Source organism: Rattus norvegicus, chromosome 3 (assembly GCF_036323735.1).
Source record: "Rattus norvegicus strain BN/NHsdMcwi chromosome 3, GRCr8, whole genome shotgun sequence".
Lineage (NCBI taxonomy): Eukaryota > Metazoa > Chordata > Mammalia > Rodentia > Muridae > Rattus > Rattus norvegicus.
In genome coordinates, this window is record NC_086021.1 from 161883119 (window position 1) to 161907505 (window position 24387).

At 45.8% G+C, this 24387-nt stretch overlaps 1 protein-coding gene across 14 annotated transcripts in view; it reads left to right on the forward strand.

Annotated features, from left to right (window-relative positions):
- The window catches only part of Ttll9 (tubulin tyrosine ligase like 9), a 59416-nt gene that overhangs the window by 6408 nt on the left and 28621 nt on the right, over positions 1-24387 (forward strand). For 9 of the 14 annotated variants that reach the window (XR_010064633.1, XR_010064634.1, XM_063283827.1 and 6 more), the window contains 2 exons: positions 16443-16486; positions 21957-22049. Coding sequence is in view for 12 of the 14 variants with exons in the window: in XM_063283827.1 (XP_063139897.1) it covers positions 16443-16486; positions 21957-22049 (137 nt within the window). In the remaining 2 variants the exon portion in view is untranslated. The other 5 variants (XM_063283829.1, XM_006235276.5, XM_063283836.1 and 2 more) reach the window with 4 other exon arrangements.

The window sequence follows — 24387 nt, forward strand, 5'->3', positions numbered from 1 at the left end:
AGGCAAGCGCTCTACCACTGAGCTAAATCCCCAACCCCCCTTGTTTTTTAAATAGCTGGGTAGTATTCCGCTGTGTAAATGTACCGTATGTTCTTCATCCATTCTTGAGGGACATCTAGATTGTTTCCAGTTCCTGGCGATTGTGAATAGAACTGCTATGAGCACAGTTGAGCAAATGTTCTTATGATATGGTGACACATCTTTTGCGTATATGCCCAGGGGTGGTATAGCTGGGTCTTGAGACAGATCTATTCCCAATTTTCTGAGAAACTGACAAATTGCTTTTCAAAGTGGTTGCACAAGTTTGCATGGCTACCAGCAATGGAGAAGTGTCCCCTTGTTCCCTGTCCTCCTCCTGCAGCCAGGCAGGTCTTTCAGTGGAGGGAGGGGGACAGCAATCTAACCATAAAACCTTCCATCCCCAAATTTCCCTGCCTACAAGGAGTGCAAGGACAAAGATGGAGCCGAGATTGAGGGAATGGCCAACCAGTGAGGGACAAAACCGAGACCCATCCCATGGGAGAGGGCTAACCCCTGACACTATTAATGATATTCTGCTACGATTACAGACAGTTATGCTAGCATAACTGTCTCCTGAGAGGCTTCATCCATTAGTTGATGGAAACAGATGCAGAGACCCACAGCTAAACAAGGCAGAGCTCAGGGAGTCTTGTGGAAGAGTGAGGGTGGGGTGGGGGATGAGGGAGCTGGGGTGTCAAAGACACCACAAGAAGACCTACAGAGTAAACGAAGCTGGCTCACGGCAGGGGGGGGGCGGCTCACAGAGACTGAACACCAACCAAAGAGCACGCAGGGACTGGACCTAGGCCCCTTACACATGTGAGGCAGATGTAAAGCTTGTTATTCATATGGGTCCCCTAACATTGGGAGTGGGGGCTGTCTCTGTTATGGGCCTCTGGATCCCTTTCCCTTAGTGGGGCTGCCTTGTTGGGCCTCAGTGGGATAGGATGCGCTTAGTCCTGCTGTGACTTGATGTACCAGGATGGTGGGTACCCATGGGGGGGAGTTTAGAGGTGGGACTGTGAGGAGAGGAGGGAGGAAGTGCTTCGATCACGTTGTAAAGTGAATAAATAAACAAATAAATGGGGGGGATGCTAATAAATGGGGTGTGAACGTGCAGACCTGTGATCACAGCATTCCGAAGATAGATGCAGGAGGAGCAGGAGTTCAAGTTCAGTCTAGGCTACCTTGTGAACTTGAGCCAGCCTAGACTATATGAAATCTTGCCTCAAACATACACAACCCAGGGGACAGAGGGCTGAGAGAACTGATAAAGTATCCTGGAGACAAGGTCAAGGTTGCATAGCAGAGCACTAAGAATTAGTCTGTGAACCTAGGCAGGAATGGTGCTGGAGTGTCCAGTGAAATCACCAGTCTAGTGTTTTCTTAGTTTATTTCATCTATAAAAGATCAGCCCCAGTAGCCCTTTGTGTCCCGACTTGGTACTTAGAGGGAATGGTCAAGTCACAGGAACAAGAGACCTCTACCAGGGTAAAAGCCCCGAGGAGAAAAATAAGGAAGTTATTAGACATCACACACTTAACAGCTATGAACTCTTTGCTCTGCAAGGGCTAGCAGAGCCCGACTTCCTTAAATAAATCATGAGGTGACTATTTTACAAAAAATTCTGCTAAAACATGGGTCTCCACGGAAACCAGTCCACGGCTCACCGTGGTAACGAAAATGCTTGTTCTCAAAGATGTCCACATGCTGATTGCTGTCAATGTGTGTTGTGTTATGTAGGATGGGGGGAGATTAAGGCTGGAGGCGGATTAAAGGCATTGATTAACTGGCGTGAGGTGGAATGGTGCTGGAGTGTCCAGTGAAATCGCCAGTCTAGTGTTCTCCCAGGTGACAGGGAAGGTGACTGGGTTAGAGGGACATAGCACATAATAGGAGTGAAGGTGGGCAGGAACAGAGTGGTAAGTGAACTCTTATTTCTGGGCTTTTTTTTTACATTAAGAGGTCAATAGAGCATCTATCTCAGGGCAGGCTAGATTCCTTGAAAAGATTCAAAACAAGTTTAAAAGATAAACTGATGTCTTTGGAAACTTACAGGTAGCTGACCTTGGAAGGTGACAGATGGGCGAGGGAGAATCTCTAATAAGAGCGGGGAGGAAGTGGTGGGGAGGGACCCAGGTGTGTCACCCTCCAACATATTTCCTTAGGGTGGAGGTTGCTTAGCTCACACACGAGAGACTTCAGGAGCTGCTGGTGTAAACTTTAAGGAAGCAGAATTATTTCATTATGGTTACCAGAGAGAAATCGGCCATGTGGACACCTTAATTCATCCAGTGAGACCCATTCCAGGCTTCTTCCCAGAACCTTAAGATAACACGTTCATGGGATGTCTAGGTTACCAAGTGTGTGGGAACTATAAGTAGCAATCAGAAAGTTTCTATTGCTGTTAGGAGAAATCAATCATCCCACAGTCTGGTGGCGTCCGCTGTGCTCTTCAGTACGTTGCTTCAAGTCTATGAGCCTCATCTTCTTTATCAACAAATGGGAAGGCATTGAAAAAGACTCTAGGTTTGGGGGTTGGGGATTTAGCTCAGTGGTAGAGCGCTTGCCTAGGAAGCGCAAGACCCTGGGTTCGGTCCCCAGCTCCGGAAAAAAAAAAAAAAAACAAAAAAAAAAAAAAGACTCTAGGTTTGTAGTGTGAGTAGATGAGATGGCTTATTTAAAGCACCCAGTGGAGACCCTAGCACACGGGAGATTATGAGCCTTGTCGTGGAGCCCTGGACAAGTCTTAGGTGTTAGAGCACCCATTCCAGACACTTATAAATAGGTCATGCCCCCTTGCTACCTCACACCCTCTACAAACGTGCAACTGCTGGAGCTGGCTGGCAAGGTGGCCTGTGACCCCGCAGTCTCTCCCACCACCATGCCCTTTGGGGGGACAGTCCGGCTACTTGATGGCAAGCATGTACCATAGACTATTAATTAACCATGTCTGCTGACTCCCAGCCTGGGACCTTCTGCTTACCCTGGAAACCTTAACGTGTGTGTGGGCACCCTCTTTGCCTGGTACCGAAGACACCCCCACACTTCCATGTCCTTAACAAAACTGTCTCTTAAAGGGCAGTTTGTCTCAGCTCCTCTCTCTCCAAACCAAACCATTGCATCTCCCTCCTGACTGGAGCTTCTGGGTCACTCTCAGCGTGTCCAAGTCAACCAGCAGCATATAAAGATTTCTATCTCAGGCCTCACCAACACGTGGCCTTTCAATGACATCAGTGTGATTTCATTGTTTTTATCTTTTATGTGTAATTTCCATTTAATTTTCCCCAGAAGGTGGTTTTTCTGTCCTTAAGAATCCAGCTGTTGGGGCTGGAGAGAGGGCCCAGGAGTTAAGAGCACTCACTGATCTTGCAGAGGATCCAGGTTTGGTTCCGTGCACCCACATGGCAGCTCACAGCCACTTGTAACTCCAGTTCCAGGAGATCCAACACCCTCTTCTGGACTTTACGGATATCTGAATTCACACATGCACATACTCCCACCACACGTACGAATAACTAAAACTAAATTCCTTTAAAAAAAAAAAAGAGAGAGAGAGAGAATTCATCTCTTTACATGAACTTTGGTGGCAGTTGTTGGGGTAGCATCAGCGGGTCTAAATTGGGGTGGGGATTTGGTCATTCTGGACTTCACAAGGTAGATTCATGAGCACCTTGTGAACAGCGAACCATGCAATGCAGCCTTAGAGGTCTTGGGAGTACAAAAGCATGGAAGTCACTTGCTTTGGAAATGTCCCCAACAGCAGCAGCCTCAGTTAATCTCCAAAGGACAAATTTCTTTAATGGCATTGACTTTGAGTATGCACAAGTCCAGTAAATGAAGCCATTATTCTACACAGGTTCCTTCCTAGTATGGGTTCTCTCGGGAGCCAGGACCTGAAGCTGCTTTTATTTTTTTTTTAAGATTTATTTTATTTATTATATATGAGTACACTGCTACTGTCTTCAGACACACCAGTAGAGGGCATCAGATCTCATTACAGATGGTTGTGAGCCACCATGTGGTTGCTGGGATTTGAACTCAGGACCTCTGGAAGAGCAGTCGGTGCTCTTAACCACTGAGCCATCTCTGCAGCCCGAAGCTGCTTTTATTTTGTGCAACTGATATATTTAAAATCCTAATCTATAATTCTGTTAATTCTCAGATGGTTTGTAGTTAGAGTTGTCTTTCCTTCCTTCTTTTATTCCTTTACCCTCCCTTCCCTCCTCTCTTGTCTATCTCCCTCCCTCCTTCATCTTTTCCAGACAAGGTCTCAGTAGATAGCCTGGAACTCAATGTATAGCCAGGCTGTATTCAAATGTGCAGTAATCCGCCTGTTTCTGCTCCTCAAGTGCTAGGATCCCAAGTGTGCACCCCCTGCTCAGCAGATTTGAATTTTTTTCTGCAGAAAATTCCCTACCTTGGTGTGTGATATCGTCATCTTGACAGGATCTAGAACCACTAGGGAGGCAATCTCTGGGTTACCCGTGAGAAATTTTCTTCTTCTTTTTTTAAAAAGATTTATTTATTTATTATATATGAGTACACTGAAGAGGGCTTCAGATCCCATTACAGATGGTTGTGAGCCACCATGTGGTTGCTGGGAATTGAACTCAGGACCTCTGGAAGAGCAGTCAGTGCTCTTAACCACTGAGCCATCTTTCCAAGCTGAGGAATTTTCTATATTGAGTTAATTGACGTACTAAGACTCATCTGAAAACCACACAACCTATGACCTTCTGTGTGTCTTCTTTCCCTTAGCATATCATTCAGGTTCAACCACACCCGCGTCAGTGTGTCTCAGTCCACCCTGCCTCTTTATGGCTGAGTAACATTTGATTATATGTATCTACTGTAACTAATTTGTCTCTCAATGGACATTCAGGTTGTTTCCATTTTGGGGACCTTGTGAATCTTGCTATTGTGAATATGTGTGCATAAATATTTGAGTACTTGTTCTTAATTATCTCGGACATATATTTAGTTTGGGGCTTTGTATTCTACTCTCGCAGTTGGTAACTATCCATTTAATTGATATTTTCTCATTCATTCATGCAGCCACTGGGCAGTGTTAGCCAGCTGTCAAACGCTAGGCACAGTGGAAAATACATAAGTAGTCTTTTTTTTTCCTTTCTAGGTGCTTATGGGAGGAGATACTACAGATTTAGAGGATTTTTTTTTCCAGAATGGAATAATAGACAGCTGGAGAAGTTCTGAGACAAAGTGCAAGCTGAGGTTAGGGCAGAGGGGTGAGGAGAGCTGTCAGTAAGGGGACCCTGTGACAGGTGGACTTCAGAAAGTGGGGATGGGAAGCAACGCCAAATTGTCAACTGAAACAGGTTGGAGACTACATGGGAAGAACAGGGTCACAGAGTGGGCGGATGAGCTTAGGAAGGCTGCCAGTGGGTGTGTGTGTGGGGGGAGGGGTGTGGTGGAAAGTGTGTTCCAAGTGGTCAGGCATGATGCTACAGCAGGCACGGGGTGAGCGCTGGCAAACAATTGATACTTAAGGGTTATTATTATTGCCTGGCTAGTGGCATAGGCCTTTGATCCCAGCACCTGGGAAGTGGAGGTGGAGGCAGAGGAAGACCTCTGAGTTTGAGGCCAGCACGGTTGACAAAGTGTATTCCAGGACAGCCAGTGCTACACTATTAGACCCTGCCTTACAAAAAAAAAAAAAAAAAAAAAAAGGGTATTATTCCCTGTGTGGGATGTAGCTCAATTGTACAGTGCTTGCCTATTATACAGGAGGCCCTAGGTCAATCCCTAGCACAACAATGCAAAAACAGAGTTTTTATTGTAAATTGTAACTAGCTTATTTCTGTTTTTGAGGCAGGGTTTTATATCATACTGGCTGGCCTTAAACTCACTTTCTATCCAAGGATGCCTTTGAATCCTTCGGCCTTTACTTCCCAAGCAAATGCCACTTTGCTCGGTTGCTTAAAAGGTAGAGAAAGTTATAGAGCCAGATGTAGAGGTGTGGTGGAGGGAAGGGTATAGGAGTTCGAGGTCATCCTCGGCCTTGAAGTGAGTTTGAGGAGTGCCTGAGTAACGTGAGACCCTGTTTCAAACAACAACCCAAATGAAGAAAAAGAAAGAGAAAGAGAGGGGGAGAGAATATTAATAATATTAATGTTTCACGGGGAGACCAAATAAAGGTGACCCGGTGAGGAAACGTCCTTCAGTTAGATTAGAGGACTGCAGTTTTGTTTTGTTTTGTTTTCTTGCTTGCTTTTGTTTTTGTTTTGAAACGTGACCATTTTTCAAATGCAGTGCTTTTAAATGGGCGGGGAAGTAGAGCTGGAAGCAGAATAGTAAGTGCTATGGCGGGCAGCCAGCCAAGTGTACCCCAACGTTGGGAAGTGGCACCAAGAGAGAAAGATTGAGGCAGTCAACTGACCTGGGCAACACTTCCAAGAGCCATGGGTCTGAGGGAACCAATATATACGGCCTAAAGGCGAGTCATTCAAACAGATTGCTATTATCCAATCAGATTGGAGGATCCGGACACCTCCTTTTGTTGCCGTGGCAACGAGACGCCCAAGCTTTCTAGGGCGCCCGTGGCGGTTTGGTTTGGGCCCGAGTCATGTCGCGACAGAAGGTAGGACTTAAACAATCCGATGATTTCGATTGTTCTTAGAGGGAAGGAAACCGCGGAGGGATTCAGAAGGGGAAGGTTGGGTGCAGTTATTAGAGGGAATTAAAAAAAAAAAAAAAAAAAAAAAAAAGAACACTCTGGACTCTCCTAGGACTGCAATTCCCGACATGCCGTGCGCCACATAAACATGCTCCGCGAGAGCGCTGTACTGGCGGGAATTTACTGAGTGTAGATTCTAAACTGAACCTAGCCATTTCTGGGCCCCCTAGATACTTTCCTGACTTAGAGAAGCCATTAGAGATTCTTTCATCCCCGTTTGCCTGTCCGTCTGTCGGTTCGTCGGTCTGCCTGTCTGCCCATCCATCCATCCACCCATCCACCCAAAAAGTTCTGCTGTGGCTTCTCCAAGCCCAGTGCTCTTTGAATCTCAAATGAGACTGGAACGGACAAGCCAACTCTGATTTTAAGACCAGGAAAAATGAATTCTAAAGAAGGAAAATGAGTCTCCTTAGAACCCAACATTCTGGCCCCAACCTGCTTCTTATCTTGTGCTTCAACTCTTCAGAGTGCGGTGAATTTCCTCCTTTTACTAGGCTTCCTTATTCTGTCTAATGTTCTGTCTTTCCTTCTAGACTCCAGGGTCGACCAGCTCCCTGGTATTGTACCCCAGCACCAAGCACAGAGCTGGCACACACGTTTCACTACTGGGTGACTGACTGCTGTTAATCAAGTTAGCGAAACTAACTCCTCTGTTTCAATGCCTTCATCAGCAAATCCTTCTCTTTTAACTTTGTGAATTTATATTGAACTTATTCCCTCCACTTCCACTACCACTGGCTAAGTCATCATCATTCACTTCTTCTTCTTCTTCTTTTTTTTTTTTTTTGGTTCTTTTTTTCGGAGCTGGGGACTGAACCCAGGGCCTTGCGCTTCCTAGGTAAGCTGCTATACCACTGAACTAAATCCCCAGCCCCCATCATTCACTTCTTAATTGAAGTAACACTCTTTGAATACACAGGCTGGGAAATATCTCACTGTTAAAATGTCATTAACAAAACCCAAACCAGCATCTACTGCAGTAACCCTTTCCATACAACCTGTTTCCTTTTGATACTGAACAACTAGGGCAACCCCATCTTGTTCTGACGCCATTTTGTGTTTGATTAGACAGTTCTCAGCCCTCTAAACCCATCCCCCATGGGATGTCTGTCTTGGCAACACATTTGAGATTTTCATGGCTTTGACCATGTGTAATGGTCCATGAATGACACCCCAAGCTCAAATAGTATATATTCTACAAAGAGTGTTTTATTCTGCAGAAGTCCAGCTTGCTGGGGTCTGCCCATTACCAAGATAGACAATCAAGTGAGCTTGCAGGCCTGATTTAAAGCACATTGGAATTCCAGGGTAGATGAGCTTTATCTTACTCTAGCTCTAGGCATTCCGGAACCATTATCCGGACATGAATGCTAGAGCCTGGGTTTTGTTTTTTTGTTTTATTTTTTTTTTCTATTAGTAATCGACATGCTTGTCATTGCCTGGACTTAGCCAGTTCTTAGGCTTGGTCTTCTTAACTACTAATTTGAAGCCTGTCATGGAATCAGCCTAGCTGTCTCATGTGGTCCAGTTGTATTAACCAAAATAAAGTAAACTAAAGTAACTAGAAAGGATATGAGTAAAAAGCAATTGGCATGTTCTGTCTAAAATAATTACTATGCTCTTCCAGAAATGAGTGTTTTAAGGTTACTTTGACACTCATCTAATTTTGATGTAAATTATGGTCTTTATGGATGTGGTGGTTGAAAGTGCTTGGCCCAGAGAGTGGCACTATTAGGAGGTGTGTCCTCGTTGGAGGAAGTGTGTCACTGTTGGGGTGGGATTTGAGACCCTCCGCCTAGGCATGTGGGAGCCAACCTTCTCCTGTCTGCCTTTGGATGAAGGTGTAGAAACCTCAGTTCCCTCAGAGCCATGACTGACTGGATGCTGCCATGCTTCTTCCCTTGATGATAATGGGCTGGATCTGTGAACCTGTAAGCCAGTCTTAAATGTTTTTTATAAGAGTTGCCTTGGTCATGGTGTCTGTTCACAGCAGTAAAACCCTAACTAAGACAGAAATTGGTACCAGGGACTGGGGTATTGCTGCGATAGACCTGAACCATGCTTTTGTTTGGAAGAATGTGGATTTGGGAACTTTGGATTTGGAAAGCCGTGGAATGCTTTAAGTGGAGTTTAATGGGCTCTCCTAGTAGGACTATGGTAGACTTTGTTGCTGAGGGTGATTTGAACTGTGGAAGCCCTGGCTCTAGAGGCGTCAGAGGAAAAGAAGTTTAGTATGTGGCCGAGAGTCTGTTCTTGTGTTATTTTGGTGAAGAACGTGGCTGCTTTTTGCCCTTGTCTGAAGAGTCTGCCTGAGACTAAGGTGAAGTGAGTAAAATTAATCGCATTGACAAAGGTCTCAAAACATACCAGTTTAGACTCTGCTGTGGTTTAGTTTCATGAAGAGCATTTTGATAAAGCAGAGCACGTTGAAAAAGGAAAAAGTACAAAATGTGTGATTCAAGTAATAAAGGGGCACCAGGAAGTGCATGGAGCTGAATCCTGTGTTCAAGGAGATAAACAGATGGTGACCTCAGGGCAGGATCCTGCCCAGTTAAGTTTATTGTTTATGCGGTTGCATTTGAACAGGAATATTATGTTAGGTATCATCACCTGGTTTTTGTTTTTATTTGGACTTTTAATCTGGAATGAACTACAATCCAGAAATGGAGAGCACGCTTGTGATCCAGATCTTGAGGCTGGAAGACACAGGCTTTTATCCAGATCTTGAGGAATAGTGGCCATGAAAAGCTTTGGCCCAGGCATAGTGGTACACACCTTTAATCCCAGGAGACAGAGGCAAGTAGATCTCTGAGTCGAAGGCCAGCCTGGAATAGAGCAAATTCTAGGTGAAGAAAAGCTTAAGTCCAGGTGTGGTGGTACATGCCTTTGATCCCAGCATTCAAGACAGAGCCATGCGCTTCTCTGAGTTCAAGGTCAGTCTACAGAGCAAGTTCCAGGATAGCCACGCTTAGGCAGAGAGAGTTGGAAAGCAGAAAGCCAGTGATAATGTAGTAGAACAAGGGGGCCATGTTCCAGCTCTAGCAAGCAGCAGAACTCAGCAGCTTGGGTCATGTAGCCACTAGAGTGGCCATTAGAGTGAAAAAATAGAAGGGACTACTGGGACAATTGATGCTGGTTAGCTAGAGCTAAAGAAATTAGCAGTAATTAAGAAGAAACTAGCATCACTGATGTGAAATCTGGGAAGTGTTTTCTGAGAGCACAAAGAAGCTGTGTTCCAGAAATAGACAAGTTTGTACCTTGTGCTAAAGCCGGACTTGCTAATGTGTAACAATCACCCAAGGTATGAAGGGGTCTTGGAAAGCAGCTGAGACTTGGCACTGTGAGAGGTCAGAGAAGGCCACTGGTAAAGGTGCAGCCTCAGTTGCAGTTGATGGCTCAAACCGAAGAGGTCATGCAAAGGAGTTAAGGCTCGGCATCATGAAGACAGCTTATGAGAGGCTATTAGTGAAGCCTAGCTGAAGCAGAAGACCCCAGTGTATTGGAAATGCCAGTACCATGGAATGATCACCAAGAAGAGCAGCAGCAGTGGAGTGGATCAACCTGAACTCAGAGTCCTACAGAGGGACGAGCTGGAGAAGTGATGCCAACTCTTTGGAGGAGCCCAGAAGATCATGCATGGATCCCAGACATTGGAACAAGATGCTGTAATGTTGAAGTTGCCTTGGAGACTCCAAGATGTTCAAGATGCCAGAGCCAGGGGATATATGCTGAGGAAAGCTGCTAACAGAGAGTGGAACCAACCAAAGAGAATTGTGCAACACTCAACAAAAATGAAAGAAGTTGGAGATCTGAAGAGTGTTTTGACATCACACAAGAAGATGCAGAGCTTGGAGTTTGCCCAGCTGGTTTTTGGTTTTGTTTGGTCCAGTATTTACTATCATATTTTGAATGCTATTGTATATCCCAAATGATGCTTGAGGTATGTGATCTCTTTTTCATTTTGACTTTATATAGGATTACAGGTAAGTGATTGACTTTTAACATTGTTGAGACTGCTATAGACTATGGGGACTTTTGAAGTTGGACTAAATATATTTTTTTATTATGCTATGGGTAGGTATGGCCCCCGTAGACTCATGTATTTGTATATGCTTGGCGCAGGGAGTGGAACTATGAGGAGGTGTGGCCTTGTTGGAGTAACTGTGTCACTGTAGGCATTAACTTTAGTACCCTGGTCCTAGCTCCCTGGAAGTCTTCTCTTAGAGGCCTGCAGATGCAGATGTAGAACTCACAGTTCCCCCTGCACCACGCCTGCCTGGATGCTGCCATGCTTTCTCCTTGATGATAATGGACTGAACCTCTGAACCTGTGAGCCAGCCCCAATTAAATATTGTCCTTATAAGAGTCGCCTTGGTCATGGTGTCTGTTCACAGCAGTAAAGCCTTAACTAAGATACCTGGAGAGATAGCTTAGTGTTTTCTGTGAAAGAGTGAAGACCTCAATTAGAATGCCCAGAACCAAGATAAAGCTGGGAATGGGGGGTTGGGGATTTAGCTCAGTGGTAGAGCGCTTGCCTAGCAAGCGCAAGGCCCTGGGTTCGGTCCCCAGCTCCGAAAAAAAAAAAAAGAACCAAAAAAAAAAAAAAAAGCTGGGAATGGTAGCACACGTTCTGTAAGCCTAGTCCTCCTAGGAAGAGATGGGAGGTGTAGGCAGGGGAATCTCTGGGAGCTTGAGAGACAGCTTGCCTAGCATACAGGGCAATGAACAACAAAAGAGACCCTGTCTCAAACAAGGTGGAAGGCAAGCACTGGTAGGACTGTTCAGTGACCTCCACATATGCAGCAAGGTCATGTACCCTCTGTCTCTGTGTCTCTGTCTCTGTCTGGCTGTCTCTCTCACACAGTTCTTGTGGTGTCAGGCAGAAATAAATGTAAAACATCGCTGAAGAACTAGAACCTGATGACTCTGATGGGAAAATAACATAATTATCAGTGAAAGATGTTTTTAGTGACTTTCATAGTGTTTCCATAATTATGAAAGAAAAGATGCCTTAAGTAAAAAAATGTTTAAATAAAATACTGTTCATGATAAATCCTCAAGAAACTAGGGAACAGCAAACCATTTGCCCTTTTTGGTATAGGACAGTTATAAGAACCTATAGTAATATCATTGCTTAAAACAAATTTTTATTACTTTTTTAAAAAATTATGTAATGTGCTCCATGATACATATGGAGGTCAGAGGACAAGTTGCAGGAGTCCATTTTCTCTGTTCACCATGTGGGTCTCCAGGATTGAACTCAGATATTCAGTTAGTTGCAAGCACTTTATACACCGAGCCATCTTGCTAGCTTCAGCAACATCATTTTTAAAAGTTGAAACAGGAAATAACCCTCAAGGTCAAGTCACAAGTTAAGGATGCTTGCATTCAATACTTTTAGTCACCATGTATGAGGGTTTAGACACTGCAGTTGAGCAACGGAAGTAAATAAAAGACATAGATAATAGTTTTTTTGTGTGGATGCAATATAGGTTAGATTAGACCAGATTAAAAATAAAGAGAGATTTATTAGATGCTACACCTGGGCAGGTTCACCGTTCCCAAGCAATGTGACTGGGGAAATTGCGCACCCAGGCTAAGAAAGAGATGTTTTAGAGGTCTTAGGCAAGGGGTGATGTTGTGTCGGCCAGGAGCTGGGATTGTGTCCATGTATGGTCAAAAGCTGAGCCCCTGGGTGGGCACTCTTGTGTGAGGTTCTGGAAATGCAGATACAAGGGGTGATGACTGCAGTTTCTCAGTTTATGTGGGCAAGCAGGGGTTCCAGCCAAACAATAGATATCAAAAAGTAGGGAGTAAGTCTGCCTTTATTTATAGATAAGATGTATATACATAGAGAATACTAGGGAGTCCATAAGCTTCCTAATTGTTCAGCAAGGGTGCTGACTGCCGGTTACTACACATTAATTGGTTTTGCTTCTGCTTGTATCTATTTTCAATGGAACAAGCTAATCTAAGTCTATTGATTAGAAACCTTGTTACCTAGCAGGCCTGGTGGTCAGAAGTATGAACTGAGGTGTTGAGTTGACAAAAGCCATCTAGGAAAGACCATGGCAAGCGAGTGAGTTTCCTGGAGATGGCCACCATTTTGCGTGGCTACAATGGGTACACTCTGGAGAGGTGCAGCCCCAGAGGCTTCATCCCAGGATTGCTTCTCGCGGCTGATGTGCCTTTCCTGCCACTATTACATAGCCTATAGATTCCTGGGACTGATAGTCCACCCTACTGAGCAAATTTCCTGCAGATCAACATGAAGATAAACTTTAATAAATCAATGCTGTCTGGATGAATTAATGATTTTATAGAATTCCTAATTTGGGGGTTGGGGATTTAGCTCAGTGGTAGAGTGCTTGCCTAGCAAGCGCAAGGCCCTGGGTTCAGTCCCCAGCTCCGAAAAAAAGAAAAGAAAAAAAAAGAATTCCTAATTTGATTCAAATAATTTTAGGAAAAAAGTTTAAGGAGATGGTTTTAGTTGTTTTGCCAGAGAGATGTAATAAAGTTAGAATCAAGAATACAATGTACCTCCTCCTCATAGAATAGTAAGTAAAGGCTGCAGAATAAGGAATACCATGAGCTTTCATAAATTACACTAAGAAGAGAAATAGGCTTGGGACAGATTTGTGATCAAGGATTCATTGTAGGTCAGGTCCAAGGATGAAGCCACAGTGCGCTCTATAGTAAAGCAAGGCCATGTGAGACTGTTGCTTTGAACTTATAATGAGCTTACAGAATGAAACACTGCTCTGAACTTACTATCAGCATCTTTCTGTAACTCCCTTTTGTGTATCATTTTATCTGTGAGGTAATTTTATAAAGAACTTTTGTCTAAGAAAGTATAAGAAGGTCAGAGAGAAGGAATAAAGAGTGGCATTTGGGGCTCAGCCCCATCCACCAAATGTATATATTCATATGTCTGTCTGTCTATATGTATGTATATAGATATGTAGGTATATGCCTATGAATATGAATGAACACTTGCGGAATTGAGACCAGTGGTCAGGTTCAGCCAAAGTGTGCGAGTATGTGTGTATGTGGGTGTATGTCTATGTGTTGTGTGTGTGTGTGTGTGTGTGTGTGTGTGTGTGTGTGTGTGTGTGATTTTTTCTCTATCTTTTTCTTTCTCACTGGCTCATGAAGAGTTAATGAACTCAGAGCCTCTTGCTTAGCCAGGGAGGTACCCTTGAGCCAGAGAAAAACTAAGCCCTTTTTCTTAATCCCCTGCTGCTATCCGGGGAGTCAGATTACTAGAAGCCAGTGGCTTTTGGCCACAGACTAGCAAAGAGTTAAAGACAGAGCTGCCAACATAAAGCAGCTTTGGCCATGACACTGACTCCATATCCTTTGCCGCCTTCCTCCATGAACTGGGTTACAATGCAGATTACAATGCAGTAAAAAAGATTGCTCATTGCAGAGACAACCTAAAATAAACAAAGGGAGAAAATCGAAGATAGAGGACTTAGCTATTTGACTTCAGTATTTACTAGAGTCCACAGTCCTCAAAACACTGTGCCCTGGCTCTGGTAGCTGTAGTCTAGTACAGTGTGAGTTTAAGGCCAACTTTGTCTCAAAAATAAAAAACGAGAGCTGGAGTGGATGTTTGGGAATGTAGCTCAGTTGCAGAGTGGTTGCCAAACACACTCAAGGTCCTGGGTTTGAGCCCTAGCACTGAATGCTTCTCATCCCAGAATCTGAGAGCCTGAAACAGGAGGATGAGCGGTTCAATGTCATCTTTGTTACAGAGACAGTTTTAGTCTGAGGCTAGGCTGGGCTGTGTGGGCTCTGTCAAAACGAAACAAAACAAAACAAACAGCTTGGGCTGAGCTCATCACTGGAGGACTCGCCTAGCATAAGCCAAGCTCCACATTCAACTTCTGACTGCTTAAAAAAATGCGTTAGTGACACAGGACGAAATGCAAGCAAACCAAACAGAGCGGACCCTTGACAGGTAAGTTTCTTGCTGGGCTAGCGCGAAGAGTCTAGCATTTATGTGAAATCTGGGTGTGCACTGCGAAGATGGCTCAGGGGTTCAGTTGCCTGCACCGCGACAAGAGGACCCAAGTTAGGATCCCCAGAATCCATGTAAATGCTGAGCAGGCATGGCAATTCTCAAAGTCAAGGTGGGACTCCCAGAGCAAGCTGGCTAGCCATGCTAACCAGAGTATCAAGCTCTGGGTTTGATTGAGAGATCGGCCTCAGTGGCACAATGGGGAAGAGTGATGAGCATGGTTCCTCACATCAACTTCAGGCCTCCACATGCACACAGGTGTAAAGACTCTAACACACACACACACTCACACATACAAACACGTGCTCTCACACACATGTGCTCATACATACACATATACACGCACATACATGCTCACACACACACACATATACACACACACACATGTTCACACACATGCATGACTAACACACACAGAGACACATGCTCACACACATACATAACATACACATATACACGCACACACATGCTCACACACATGCATAACATACACACAGAGACACATGCTCACACACATATAACACACACATATACATACACATGCTCACACACATGCATAACTAACACACACAGAGACACATGCTCACACACATGCATAACTAACACACATACACACACACACACACACACACACACACACACCTGGAAATTGCAAAACAAAATAAAAACTGGGAATAGTATCCAAATCTGTAACCCCATCTCTGTTGTATAGGGAGATACGCAGATCCCAGGGGCAGTCTGGCCAGCCCAGCTATCAGAAATGGTGAGCTCTAGGTCCACTCAGAGACACTGTCTCATTTAATAATGATGGGGGATATCCGAGTGGGAGAAATGTACCCAACACTGATCTCAGGACTTTACTCTCACAGGCATGGGTGAGCACACCTACACACACATGAAGCATCTGACTTGTGTCCAGGATGTGACTGAGAGTGGAAGAAACCCCTTACTCTAGAAGAAAACCATCAGGGAGGCACCTGATGTGGTCTTGTGAGACACGTCAAACAGTCCATTAAGCTGTGTACAGACTCTCCATCCATAGAAACTATATGACAATAAATGCATACTCTTCCAAGACACATCTGTGGTACTGTGTTAAAGGCAACAGAAAAGCCCATCCACCCAGAAGTCATCCTGAACAGGGACAGTTTGCTCCCTACTCACCCATGTATCAGGGACTGATCCTACCAGGAAGTGGGGAAGGGGCAGTCTCCTTGGAACTTAATTGGAACCAAACAGTACCCCTTACCCATAGAGGATTGGGTAGGTGTTTGTCAGGGGTGGGGGTTGGGGATGTGAAGAAATCGCTTCTGAGAAATGGGCACAGTCCCTTCCTAGAGCCTGTGTACTATCAACACTCTAAGAATGGAAAGTCTAGGCTCTTCTTAGGGAGCTGGAGGAGCCCTCAAGCTGGGCTTTGAGTTAAGATTTGAAGTACTGGTGAGCAGGCCTTCATAGAGTGATCTCGCCTGCGGTGTAACTCTTCAGCAATGGAGGATTCATTCCATGGTAAGCAGGTAGGTTCTGCCTTGATTCATGGGCAGAGATGATGAGGAAGAACCCAGTCAGGCTGGAGGTTTGTGCCTGAGGACCTACACCCATTGAGTGTGGTGGTTTGCGTGGCTCACTCACGGAAAAGGTTAAGCAGGGAAGTACATGGGTGTGCAAATCGGTTACATCATTTTTCTTTTCTCTCTACAGAGTCAAACTTCCAAGGGCCACGGAGCGTCAAAAGGAAAAGAGAGGTGCGTGATCTCACTCTCTCCACACAAACAGGACCTGCCCTCCTTCCCTCCCTCACTTCTTTCTATCTCCCTCTGTGGCCCAGGCTGACCTAGAACTCACACAACGGGATGCTCCATGACACCTGATCATCTCTCCATTATTTAGTTCAATAATTATGATCGGAACTTTAGTGACCTTATGAAACAGTTGTTGAACGGCTATTGCCCGAGTCAGACCTTGGACCACCCCACCCTGCCCCTTGTACTAGGTCATCAAATCCTCATGTTACCACCATCCTTGAGGTAGATCTGCTAACGTGTCCGCTGTTCAGATGGAGGAAACTGGAAACTCAGAGAAGACAAGTGCCTCGCTGGGAATCCTGCAGTTGTAGAGCATGGCTGGTTGGACTCAACCACTATCTGGCCTCATTAGTTCTGTAAACCTAAGGCTTGCAGTGTACCCTCCCCTCTGGCACTCTGCATCTATAACAGCCTGGGCTCCACACTGAGCACTGCCCTAAGCACAACCCTCCTGAACCAAGCCAGAGAACAATGCTCTTTACTGGCGATTTTCCCGGTGTGGAGGGGTTTGCACTATACACATTGTAGCCAGTGTTTTTATCTTTACTGTTCCCTGAGGTTCCTCCGACTCCCTCCTCCCCTGTCAGTCAGGTGGCTCTGCTGTAGCCTTGCTCTCTCCATGTTTGGTTCTATCTCATCAATGTCTCCAGCTCACACAGACACATCCCAGATCTTGACCCTGAACTTGCATACCGACCCTAAAAAAACCAAGAACACTTCAGTCAATAGGACCCACCACCCTATGGTCAGGGTACCTGTCAATGAGAAACAAGTAACACCACGGCCAATCAGCAAATTGCATTTCCTTCCCTCATCAGAAGAAGCTGCAAGAGTGCTGCTACAGAGGTTTGATGTCAGAGCTTCCTGACTGTGTTGGGCCTACTGAAGCTGAGGCAGGAGGATTGGGAGTTAACATTAACTGGGCTACCCGAGTGCCTGTCTCAAAAAACAAAACAAAACAAACAAACAAAAAACCCAAAGAAACAATAACAACAAAGACAGGAATAGGTGTTTGTGTGTGTGTGTGGGGGGATTCCTGATACACCCCTTTCTTTTTTTGTTTTCCAGAAGTCCAGCCTTATCTTATTAGTCATAACCATAATATACGACCGTCCCTCACAGCTCAGGAGCTAGGGATGTGAGCTGCCTGTTTGTATAGTTTCTGCTCTGCACCCTGCTTATGCTGCAGAAAGTTACACTTTCAAAAAAAAAAAAAAACCCAAATAAGAACACAAAATGGTAGTTTGAGTATCAATTAGTGGGGCTCTGAACATGTGGGCCACTTCCAGGCTGTCCTAGGCTATCTCCTAGACATGTGGATCATCTGGTTCCCTTTGAAAGCCTGGGTGTGTCCCCCGAATCACACGTCAAAATAAAGACCCAGAGCAAGATATCTGGAGGATGGTTTCAGGAAGCACCAGGAAGTGAGGGGACCAGGCGACTACAGGAGGGAATTGGTGTGGCTGAGGCCAGTGGGCTCCGTCTGCCCGAGTAGACCATAAAGCAGAGCTGGGAATCAGCCTCCAAATCCAGGCACTGGCTGTGTGCTGGTGAGAGGGAGGCTGACTCCTCACTGCTTCAGAGCTGGTCTGAGCCTGAGTGACCCCTGGGGGAAGGTTCAGGTGCTGAGGGGGAAGGCACTCCGGGTTGGCGTGTGCAGAAGTGGAGAATGTTCATGGGATATGAGCGTGCTCCCACAGTGATGTTTCCATAGCAAATGTCAACAATTGAGCCCTGACAGAGGTCCCTGGCATGTTTCTGAGAATACACCTAGGTGCGTACTTGGTTAAAGCAGGGTATTTTCAGGCTCGGCTTTAATAGAACTGACCTGTGAGTCAGCCAGTGGCTGCTTCCTTCCAGTGTTTAGGGACTTGCTGGTTCCCTATGTACAACATATAGCCCGTGGTTTCTTTGTTGGTGGTAGTGGTTTTGTTTGGTTCTTTATTGGTTGGTTGGTTTTTCGAGACAGGGTTTCTCTGTGTAGCCCTTGCTGTCCTGGAACTTGCTCTGTAGACCAGGCTAACCTAGAACTCATAGAGGTCTGCCTGCCCCTGCCTTCGGAATGCTGGAATTAAAAGTGTGTGCTGCCACCACCATTCAGCTTGCTGCTGGTTTTAATAGGCCCAATCCCTGCCCACTAACAAGGTCCCAGACCTTAGCATGACTGACTCCATGATGGGAGTGACACTCTGGCTGTGAAACTCAGCACACAGACAGCACCACCTGCCAAAAATGAAAACAAGGCCCAATCCATCAGAGTCCACAGTTCTGGGAAAGTCTCTAAATGTTCTAACCTTGTTTTCTGGCTTCTGCAATTCTGCTTCTGGCTAACATTCCTGTTAACTGAAGTATATCAGTCCAGAACATGGTCTTTGTGTTTAAAAGCTTGCCTTGAGAAAGGTTCAGTGCTACATGAGGATCCTGAACACCCAGCAGAGGCATCGACTGGGTAGTAAAGAATTTCTATTGGTTTAAACTCATGTCTGAACATTCTTCTCTGGTGAATACCCCACACCACCATCAGCACCATATGGTAATTACGAGACCATCCCCCCTTCATGTGAACTTGTTATAGTCTGCTTAACATTTTCCCCAGTCTGGTGGATTTTTTTTTTCCGGGGCTGGGGACCGAACCCAGCAGTCTGGTGGATTTTGAAGCTGTCTTTTTTGTTCAGGATAACGTACTCCTTTGTAATGTTCCACTTGGTCTCTATTGCTTTTTAGCTAAACCTAACCTTCTTATTTTTTTTTTTTTAACAGTGGTTCTCAAGACCAACCTCACCTACTTCAGACCCCATTTCAAGAAAAAAGATGTTTGTGTTGTTTTAAAGGCAGGGTATTTCTTTGTATCCCTGACTGTCCTGGAACTCACTATATACGCCAGGCTGGCCTCAAACTCAGAGATTCCCCCAGCGTCTGTCTCTCAAATATGAGAAACACTGTGCATGCCTAGAAATTTTTTTTAGTTCAATCTGTTGTTCTGCTAAAGGATTAGAAGAAAAATCTATCTCATAAAGATAGTAACTCCTGAAAGAGAGCTGTAAACTCCCAGGAACACTCATGACGGTGACCCAAGGGGATCAAAATGTGCATCTGTTATGGTTTTTATATCTGTCTCTCTGCCCCCGTCTCCCAAACTGGAAGTTTAATCCCCAAAGTCTAGTGTTGATAGTAAGTTATTAAAATATTAATGTTATTTAGAGGTTGAATAGCAGAAATGCCTTTTCTGCTTTAGTTGATATGATTGTGTGATTTTCCCTCTTGCCTCTGCTCCTGTGATAAATTACATCAATTAGATTCCTAACACTGAGCCAGCTTCGCTTATGAGCAATGTGCCACTTGGTCATGAGGTATAATTATTTTTGTATTGTTGAATTTCTTTTGCTAGTGTATGTTTATGAACATGTGTGTATGCCTGTATTGTGATGATGAGGATGTACCCATGGTCTCACACATGCTAAGCAAGGACTCTGCTACTAGCCACACCCCAGCCCGTAGTCTGGAGCTGTGTTTTTATGTTAACTGAATTTCTCTATCAGATTACACTAGTGTCGCAGATGAGCCTGGAAGCTCTCTCCCCTCTTCTTCTTCTTCTTTTTTTTTTTTTCTGGGAGAAAGTGTGTAAAACAGAGGTGGCTTCTTCAGACCCCTCAGGGAATTAATTCTCTAGTGGAACCCTGTGGGTCCAGGTCCATCTTTTGGGGGTATTTTCATATATTAGATTTGATTTCTCTAAGAATACAGCTACTCCAATGTGTATCACACCAAGAGAGGGGTGGTAGTCTGGGCTTTTCAAGAGCTGTGTCCCCTCAGCTGTCATGCTTGAGTTTGCAGAGGGGCTAGCCTGCTCTCACTGTGGTCTTGGTGTCTGCAGGGTCTATAGTAGCACACCATTTGATCCCACCTGTGGTAACAGTGTCTTCTCTGTGTCGGTATTGCTGATAGATCTGTCAATTTTATTGGTCTTTCAAGACCTCCATTTTATTGATTTAGTCAATTGTTTTAGTAGTATTGATTGATAATTGCCTTAAACATAATCCCAGAATGGAAGGACATAGTAGGACATATCCCCATGCCTACTTATAGGAAAGTGTAGGCTCCCCCGACCCTAGGCCTCCTATGATGGGGGTAAGTGGTTCACCTTAGCGCCCGAGGGAGACGAAGGCCTCAGTTCCTATTCCTCCCCCTCCTCCGCACCATCCAGTGACAGAGCAAGTGTTGGGTACATTGATGGAGCCTCATGGGAAGTGAGGGCTCTCCACTTGACCTTTACTGGTACCCATGGAGGTAGACAGCAGGTATTCACCAGAGGGAAGCCATTATTATACATTCTGCTTGTGGAAGGCTGTTCTGTCTTGGACTTCCCTAGGCTGGAGAAAGCAGGCTGCTTTTAAATGTTGTTTAGGGCCCATGCCCATTACCATGTTGGGATGTCCGTTGGCTGGCTTTTTCATTTCCACATCTGGGATGTGGAGAGGCAGGAAGAGCACCAGGGTTGTGAGAGTTGCTGTCCCTTGGGTCTGGGTCTCTGGCTAGCTTCCTTGGGTACCATTCAGTCTTCTTACGTTTGTTTTCTACACAATGTTTTGGGTTTTTTAGTTGCATTAGTAGAAGGAATAGGGAAAAGTACATCTGTTCCGTCTCCCCAGCAAGGGGATCTGCAAACACTTACATGTGACATAAGAATTGAGTCACAGCACACGTGAGGCAGCCAGACCTTGCCTAGCACATAGTAGGGACAGGAGAAATGCTTGCTTTATCATCTTATTTAAGGCTGGCCTCAAATTACGTAGCCAAAGGTGACCTTCGACTGGCCCTCCTGCCTCCCGAGTACTAGGATGGCCGGTGTGGGCCGCCACACCTGGCTTATTGTTTTTATCATTTATTGTATGTGCACGGGTGTTCTGTCTACATGCAAGTCTCTACACCCTGGGCATGCCTGGCACCCACAGAGGCCAGAAGAGGGCACTGGAATCCTTGGAACAGGAGTTAAAGATGATTGTAAGCTGCCATGTGGGTGCTGGGAGTCAAACCTTAGTCCTCTAGAAGAGCAGCCAGTGCTCTTACTCACTGAGCCATATTATTGTTGCTGTTTTAGGACAACACTAGACGCTTTGTGGTCTAGGCTGATATCCAGTGGCCTTGAATCAGGGCCTTCTTCCTCCCTCAGCCTCCTGGATTTCAGGCATGGAGTATCTGCTTAGTTTGCTATTTTGCATTGCCTGCAGATGCTAAGAGTCTGGGTGTGGCTAGTCTAAGTGCTGGCAGGCAGTACCAAGCTCTGAGAATGGGCACATCTGGCTGTGGCATCTGCATGTGGAGTCTGGCTTTTCTTCCTCTGTTTTGTCCCGATCCTGGAAGACATCCTAGGAAAGTCACTGAGCATAATTTGTGCTGTCCTATCTTGCAGAGAGCAGAGAACATTAATCCGATTCAAGACCACGCTTATGAACACGCTCATGGACGTACTGCGCCACAGGCCCGGATGGGTAGAAGTAAAAGAGTAAGACACACACCCACCACCACCCCGCTCAGTTTCTCCCTCTCCCTCCGCTCAGCCCCTCCCCTTCCTCAGCTCCTCCCTTCTCTTTGTCTCTCAGGTCCTGGTCTCATTTTGTTTTTCTCTCAGTTCCTCTTTCTAGCTGCTGGAATTCACCCTAAAGCAGATGTGAGGTGTTTTTTTGTTTTTGTTTTTGTTTTTGTTTTTTTTGAGGGGGTAGTGAATGGGGGATTCACTTCACTTCATTTGTGTCCTACAAACATCTAGTCTATTGTGATGCCTTTCCGGGTGCTGGCCAATTGCTTGAGACCCTACAGCATGTGTGAAGGTTATATTAATTGTCAATCATATTACAGATTCGGTAGGGACAAGCCACCAGTATGTTTGTGAGGGAGTCTGTATATTAGGCTACTCACGGTAGGAAGACCCATCTTCACAGTAGGCAATGCCAGGTCATGGGCTGGGGCGGAGAGTGTCCCAGGTTGAATTTGAAGGGGGGGGGGGAGAGAGCTGGGCACCAGCATCCAGTCCTGACTGTGGAGGTAATTGACCAACTACCACACGCTCCTGCCAGCCTGATGGGCTGCATCCCCTTCAACTGTAAGTCAGAAGACTTCCTCCCTTCCTTCTGTCCTTCCTTCTGTCCTTCCTTCCTTCCTTCCTTCCTTCCTTCCTTCCTTCCTTCTTTCCATTGCTTGTCCAGTATTTTGGGCACAGCAAGGAGAAAACTAACACAGCTTTCAGACGTGCCTGTAGGATGCCATCCAGGTTTTGGGTGATTTCTGCCCACTCATTGTCTCTCATTCTCAGCAGAACAAGGCATGTTTTCCTGCTGGCTGGAGCTCACCAGGGACCAGCCAGGCCAAGGACTGCTCTTCCCCTGCCACTAATTAGTCTGTGGCCTAGAGAGAGTGACCTGACTGACTTGGCCTGCATTTCTCTTGTGCGGTAGCGGCTCTGGGGACAGTGACAGAGACAATAATACATGGGCACATGACATTAGGTGCAGTTACGGAGGTCTGAGGCTTGGATGTGTGTCACAGAAACCCACAGGAGGCTTTGACAGGTGGAAATTTCTGGATCTGAAAATCCAGAGACAGTAGAGCCCTCTGCCCCAACCCCCACAATGGGGATTCCATTTCCTTCCGTCTTTCTGTCCTGCTTTCTCATGAGTGAAGCCTCATCCTTGTGACCTGAGGCGACACTTCACTGTTGCCTTCACATAGCGGTGGCAAGGTGAGGTGAAGCAAGTGAGCCTGCCCCCCACAGTGTCTTTGGTGGGACTTAGCCATGTTCCACACCTCACTGCCAGGAAATCTGGACAAACTGCACCACACATTTCCCAGTTAAATTCAGGGAATTCTAGCTGGGTGTGGTGGTGCAGTGCTTGGGTGTCCGAGGCAGGCAGATCTCAGTGAGTTCAAGGCCAGCCTGGTCTCCTAGCAATAGTCACACTAACATGGTGAGGTTCTGGGAAGAGCATGGACTTGAGGGATAGGGCCCAATAGCCAACCATGCCAAGTTATCCAACAAGCAATTCATTGTGTCCCAGTCACTAAGCCACCTAGGCACCCTGAAGCACTTAACACCAAACTGTCTCTTAGCCACACCACAAATCTTCCACCTCGAATCTTCCAGGCAAGTGCCATTATGATCCCCCATCCCAGTAATGGGAAGCCAGGGCACCGAGTAATGGGAATGCCATCTTGAGAGTGCTCTGCATAGGAAGCCATGGAGCAGGCTGTGTGATTAGTGCCTGCCTGCAGAATTGGCTCGTCCCCTCCCACTCTCAGCAACCTTTCCATGAGCAAGGGAGGCAGCAAGCCAGCACCCTAGACCCCAGAGCTTCAGTCCAGCAGGAAAATGGACTGTGGGCTACATCTAACTGGTCCCCTCATTATCATTCAGTGCTAGTGAAGCTCATGGTGGCAGCTGCCCTGTTTGCCTTGGTCATCTCACGGTCGTCCTTCCCTGGAGCCTGGGCCCTGGTGCAGGCAATGGGAGATGACTTAGAGGACAAGCTAGAGGGCGGTGCAGAGAAAAAGATACTGTTTCCACTTGTCCTGTGTCTTGGGTCCTTCTCTGCCTCTCCCAGTCTGTTCTTCAGTTTGATAGCAGGGGATCTGAGGCTCACACTATGGGAGTCACCCTCAGTGCCTGATCCTCGACTGGCTGTCACAAGAGTTTTCAAGTCAGGAGAAGCTCAAAGGCCAGGGCCTCTCTACCTCTTTATTCCCTCTGAACCCAAAGTCTCATCCTTGAGGACTTGTATTTTCAAACAGAATTAGGTCTTGATCGAGAGCTTTGAGGTCAGAGTTTAGAACAGATATGGCCAAGCATA